This window comes from Trichogramma pretiosum, unplaced genomic scaffold (genome assembly GCF_000599845.2).
Source record: "Trichogramma pretiosum strain Unisexual culture from Peru unplaced genomic scaffold, Tpre_2.0 scaffold2, whole genome shotgun sequence".
NCBI lineage: Eukaryota > Metazoa > Arthropoda > Insecta > Hymenoptera > Trichogrammatidae > Trichogramma > Trichogramma pretiosum.
Genome location: NW_019641687.1, coordinates 2539902 through 2545901, shown reverse-complemented (window position 1 = coordinate 2545901; position 6000 = coordinate 2539902). Strand labels below are relative to the sequence as shown.

At 39.5% G+C, this 6000-nt stretch overlaps 1 protein-coding gene across 1 annotated transcript; it reads right to left on the bottom strand.

The window, feature by feature from the left end:
- Positions 1–3458: 3458 nt before the first annotated feature.
- On the bottom strand, positions 3459–5341 carry LOC106658579 (myoneurin-like). Its single transcript, XM_023461527.1, has 4 exons — positions 5103–5341; positions 4918–5029; positions 4187–4847; positions 3459–3526 (listed from the first exon to the last, which is right to left on the bottom strand). Exons 1-4 carry the CDS (start codon positions 5129–5131, stop codon positions 3459–3461), a joined length of 870 nt encoding a protein of 289 aa, XP_023317295.1. The 5' UTR covers positions 5132–5341.
- Between the last annotated feature and the right edge of the window lie 659 nt (positions 5342–6000).

Here is a 6000-nt window from a genome sequence, read left to right as displayed (position 1 = left end):
CTTGGTGCAATATCGGAACTTCGAAGTGCCTTCAGAAACAGTAAAATATGTGCCAGCGTATAGCCCTCAGCTCGAGCCTTTCCATCTCTTTCCTGTTCTCTCTCTCTCTCTTTCTTTCTCTCTAATTTCAATCAATCTGAATTCATTCTCAATATTATATGTACACGATCTTCACCGAACATCTAGACTATAAAATGCAGAAAAAGAACAGAATTAGCTCATTTTGAAATGTAGATGGTCAATACTGTTCCATAAAAATGTCCTTGCAAAAGAAGTTACACAAAAACAGGTGAAGAGGCCAAGTAGCTTGGAAAAACCACGAGAGTATAGTACAAGTATAAAACAATTGTAGCTTGTCACGTATCGATTCATGAGAATTACTAATAGAATCATTGAACGGTGGGGCTTAATCGTTGGAAGCTGCAAATCGGCTTGTTCGTTCTCTCTCATTCTCGTGCGGCGAGCAATTCTCATTAGAGACTTGAAAGATCGGCAAAAGAAACGGAACCTGCGAATGACTCTGTATACTTGGCGACTCGACTGTGGCATTGCCGGAGCGTAAGGCCAAAGAAAGAGAGAAAGAGAGAGAGAGAGAGAAGATGAATATAAGGCGCGCAAAGAAAATAAAACAATAGGGCTGGCGAAAAATGAGCAGACCGGTTGAGCGCACGAATACCGATAGCGCAGTGCGCTGCAGTACGGCTGGCCTGGTAGCACGTCGGTAGCGGCGCAGCTTAACAGTAATACAAATTTTCGAACGATCACGATGAGCATGCGACGACGTGCATAGTGAGCAGTGCACGGCAATACAGTTGCGCCGATGCTGCGCGGTATTAACATTATGTACATTCTCGCATAGCATACATACATAGACGCACGCGTGCAAACTCCGCTTTTATACAGGAGTTTTAGTAGTGACGACATACATGACGTCACAATGAACTGCTGCTGCTGCTGCTGCTGAGCTGACTGGCCCAACTGACACGAGCTTCGTCTCGTCGTCTATTAATTCATCCACCGGCGCATATTTACGCATTCAGTAGAGCTCCTCGACTCTGACCGAGCATCCTTCCGATTTGCTAACCCTTTGTTCGGAATACAGGAGCGGAAAATCAAGATAATGAAGATCGCTCGAGGACATTTCCAATGGGAAGAAAACAAGAACCAGCCAAAGATGCGAAAAACACAGAGGGCCTATATATATATGTAGGAGGAGAGGGGGGGGGGGGCAAAGGAGGTGGAGGCGAGCACCGCTACATACCCAGCCTATTTGACGAGCTTAAATACATTTAAGGACACGAAACGGCGCAACAACGAAACGTGACTCACGACCTTCCCGAGGAGAGCAACGAGTTCGCTAGCTCGCTCGCGCTCCAGTCAAAATGCCGTTTCTTTTCTTTTGAGCTCGAGGCTGCTGTTGCATATTGTGCGTAACAGCTCTCCTATGCCGCCGCCACCCTCCCTCTCTCTCTCTCTCTCTCAGCCATTGTCGTTTCAAATTGATAACCGAGTCGCTGCGGCGAGCTACCACTTAAACGGCCGACTGATGCATTCCGAGTGACATACTTATTGCATTATACATGGCCGAGTATATTGTGCTTTCGTTTACGCTGTATCGTATACATATTCCGGAACTTGTCGATTTTTACCAACTAATTGGTTGGCGATCAAGCTCCAGGACTCACACGAGCTGCGATCCTGCTTGCCGATAAATTGAAAAACTTTGATGTAGGACAGTACCCAGTTGTAGTCGTTGGCCTTTTATGTAACCACGCAACAAAGTGTGCAAGCTGCTGCTGCTGCTGCTGCTGCTCATGCTGCTGTTGCCACCGCTAGCCCCCCAGCGTTACCCTATCGGCCAACTTCATCTTGAGCCATTTAAGCATGTTTTTCCTGTGTTTTTTCAACGTGAGCAGCTCGCAATCGCGTGTGTATCCGCGCCCTAGCTGGAGTTGCACGATGGCGTGCGTGTTATCGATGAGCTTAATTTCATCGTTCAAAAGTGTCATTTTTTTCATAGACAATTATCTGATTCAGATAATTACAATTTCATCCATTTGTTGTCTAGACTGAACTTGACAACGATATTTTAAACCAGTTTCTATTGGAAAACTCAAGTGATTAATTTGTTACATTTTTCTACTCTTACACTTGTCCTAAATAGTATTGCATACTTATATTATGTCCACTTTGACGTTTGCACAGTGAAAGTGATTTTCACTTGACGCCTCTAACGTGAGCATTACTTACGACCATTTGTTAACGGAGTGCAAATTTATGTCAGAACATCAGCGCTTAACTGATATCGACGAGGAGGACGATAATGAAGCGGGGACCGGGCTGCCCTCGAGTGTTGTTGAATCAATGATGCATTGCAAGCTCGTAAATAGCTTTGTGTGTTTTGTACAAAAGAAAGTATAACTGCCGATGAGCATAAGTCAAAATTGCCGTTATGCATGCATACAGGAAGGTACAACAGGCACAGAACATCCTATGAGAAAATGAGAGAGAGAGAGAGGGAGAGAAGAGGCGAGAAGGCATGAGCGGCAGCTCGAAGCGCACGAGGCACATGTGCGCCCAAGTAGGTATAATAAGTAGTGTGCACCACAGCCCCACGTGTATTAAAAGCCTCGCAATTTATTAAACGCGGCCTTTCAGCGTAATTAGAAGCTACGTGTCATCTTTGTCAGAATATAGAAACTGCATTAGGGATTTAATAGAGCGAAAAGTATAGCAGCAGCGACGTCTACGGCGGCTTAACCTGAGTCTTCTCGGCGAGGTATACCGAGAGCTTATAAGAAGTCGGATCATCAGAGTATTACACAAGTACTTATTCATGACGGCGCTATATGTTGCGATCCAGAAACATCTTCTTCTCTTTGCACCCTCTTCCTTCATACGTACGTACGTATACGTATGTATGTACGTGCTGCTCCTGTTGCGGCCGAGAGCAGCCCCGGCAGTTACAGCGATCGAAACATTATTATTCGCCATTCTGTGCAGAGGATTTATTTGCCTGACGCTGCAAACACCGTGTACACGATTCAGCTCGTATCGAGTCTGCGGCGCACTCGTGCGCCTCTGTTATAGCTGAGGTCCGAGAGCTGCCTATGAGTTAATACTTACGATAATTTAAGCTGAACTCGGGCGAGATTCGATCATCGTGCCCGCACCATTTATTATATTAATACAATTTTCGAATAACTCGAGAGCTGATGAAATTTTTTACTGATTTCCGATTCTATCTGTGCTTACTACCTCGTAAATATCGTTTGATGAATTTCATTTTGTTCAAATGAGTTGAATGTAAATAAAAATTATAATAAATCATTTTTAAATTAAAGTAAGAAAAGTCGGAAGGTTTTTTTTGCAATTACGACAAAACTATATCAAGAGTTTCAAATATTTTTTTATTCTTAAAAAAATTGAAGGAAGTTTATGTGAAAGATTGTCCAAAATTACTTAGCGTTGTAAATGAGAGCGGGATGCGTTGGCATGTGAGGTAAGTTGGCAAAATGGCATATTTCTATTGATCAATGACTTGTATTGAGATAATATTATCAGTAATCCTAACACAATAATATGTAGTGTTTGTTTTCAATAGCACCATTTCGATTCAAGCGATTGATAAGGAGAAATTTTCCATTTTGTCGACTTTTGCTCCGATGATACACTATATTTATGTGATTTTTGTGATTACCTTTTTCCGCAAATGATTAGTGACAAATTTCACATTCAAAGGATTGGCTCTGATTATGTACTGTATCAATATGAGTTTTGAGATTACCTTTTTGTCCAAATGATTTGTGACAAATCTTACAATCGAAGGGTTTGCTACGATCATGTACTGCAGTTACATGAGATTTGAGGTGACTCTGGTATCCAAATGATTTGTGGCAAATATCACATTCGAATGGTTTGCTACCATTATGTATTGCATTTATGTGAGATTTGAGGTTACTTTTTAGTCCAAATGATTTATGACAAGTCTCACATTCGAAGGGTTTGCTCCTATTATGTATTGCATTTATGTGTTTATTGAGGTCACCCTTATATCCAAATGATTTGTGGCAAATCTTACATTCAAATGGTTTGTTCCGAATATCTACTGTATTGATGTGTTTTTTTAGATTACTCATATGTCCAAATGATTTATGACAAATATCACATTCGAAGGGTTCGTTACCATTATGTACTGTATTTATGTGGTTTCTGAACTTCAGTTTTTCTCCAAATGATTTCTGACAAATGTCACATTTATAAGGTTTGCTGCGATCATGTACTGCACTTATGTGAGTTCTGAGGTTATTTTTCAGTCCAAATGATTTATGACAAATATCACATTCGAAGGGTTTGATACGATCATGTACTGCATTAACGTGCCTTTTGAGATTATAATTTTTTCCAAATGATTTATAGCAAATTTGACAATCAAATGGTCTAATGCTCTTATATGTTTTTTCAACATGTGTTTTCAGGCTCGCTTCTTTTATAAAATTTTTCCGACACAAATTAAGCTCATGTGATATTTTTTTTCGAGTTCCTTTTTCAAATATATGATCGTCCTTGGAATTATCAAGCTTCAGTATAAACTGTCTTTGAAATTGGCAGTTATTATTGTAATTAAACCCTTTTTTTATTAAAATTACTAGCCGTTTTTCATTCGAGAAATTTTTTTCTATTTGGTTTTCTATTTTCACAGTAGGCAGGAAATTTTGATACTCCGTTTTGCACATGGTTCTCGATAGAGTCGTCAGTTCAGGTTTAACATATTTGCACTCAAAATTTACAAATATTTTTTCATCTACTTTTTTTTGAAACAACATAGCCTCGTTTACGGCATTCACCTATAATTAAAATTGTTTAATAGTTTCAGATAATGGAAATACAGAGCATAAATTAAATTATTAAACTCACTGATGATTTATGAAACGTGAATGTTTCAACGTTTTTGACTTCGCAAGAGTCCACCAAATCGAAATAACCATCGTCTGTATTTGGCCAGGTATCGTTCGGCTCTTCCTTCGCACTGAGCAATAATAATAACTTTGAAGAATTTATCGCTTAATAAAATATCATGTTATGTACAAAAATAGTCATACTTAACAGTGTTCTCTCGGCTCTCGATCATTCGCTCGATTATATTTAATCACTGTGAATTATCACGATACGCACGGAGTAAATTTTTGAGGTTAAGAGCCTCGAGCATTCGATTTTGGGTTGATAGCTATCTTTTACTGATATTATTTTTAAACTGTTGATCACCAAAAAATTACTCACTAGCAACTGCTACACACTATTCGAATATTAGCTTAGCGAGATAATCTGGCAATTGTGATAGTGCGAGCTCCTTCGCGACCCTTTCTTATCTATCGTCGACTGGTTATGTGTAGTAATGTACACCTGCCGAGTTAGATACTCGGACCTCGAAAATTTGCGATCGATTAGTCGCTCCCTTCACTGCGCAATGTACATGCTGAAACTGTAACGCACTGTTGTTTATAAACAGTGAAGGAAGCGACTATAATCGATCGCAAATTTTCGAGGTCCAAGTATCTAACTCATCGGGTGCACTGCTATGCAGAGAAGCTCTTGCATGGTGTTGATATTATACCGAAATTTTAGTAAAAACTGTAATCATTTTTTTGTAAAATTGGCTAATACATATGTTCGATATAGTGGGGTATTGAAGACCTTAGGAAGATCATATCACTGAAAGCTAGACTCACTCGCAAAAATTAGTCACTGGCAGCCGTTAAATCTTGATCGACTGATTCAAAGAAATGGGCAGGCCTGATAAAGGAATTGGAGGGAGAAAATTTAGTAGTATTTTTGATGTTAAGTTTCATAGGAAATCGATTTCATTATTTACAGAAATACAAAAAATAGCAGGTTTTTGCTAGCATAATATTTTTTTATCAATTTTCAGCAATTAATGCTAATTATTATCAACTCAGAACTCATAAAATCTTTACTGATCAGTTTCATGGAATCGAAATT

Excerpts from the sequence above, each read along its gene's own strand:
- LOC106658579 (XM_023461527.1), bottom strand. The coding sequence starts at position 5,131 with ATGATCGAGAGCCGAGAGAACACTGTTAA. Across the intron at positions 4,848-4,917 it reads TCACGTTTCATAAATCATCA|GTGAATGCCGTAAACGAGGC; the intron begins GTGAGTTTAATA and ends TTTTAATTATAG. Across the intron at positions 3,527-4,186 it reads CATAAATACAGTACATAATG|AAATATGCCATTTTGCCAAC; the intron begins GTAACGAACCCT and ends ATTGATCAATAG.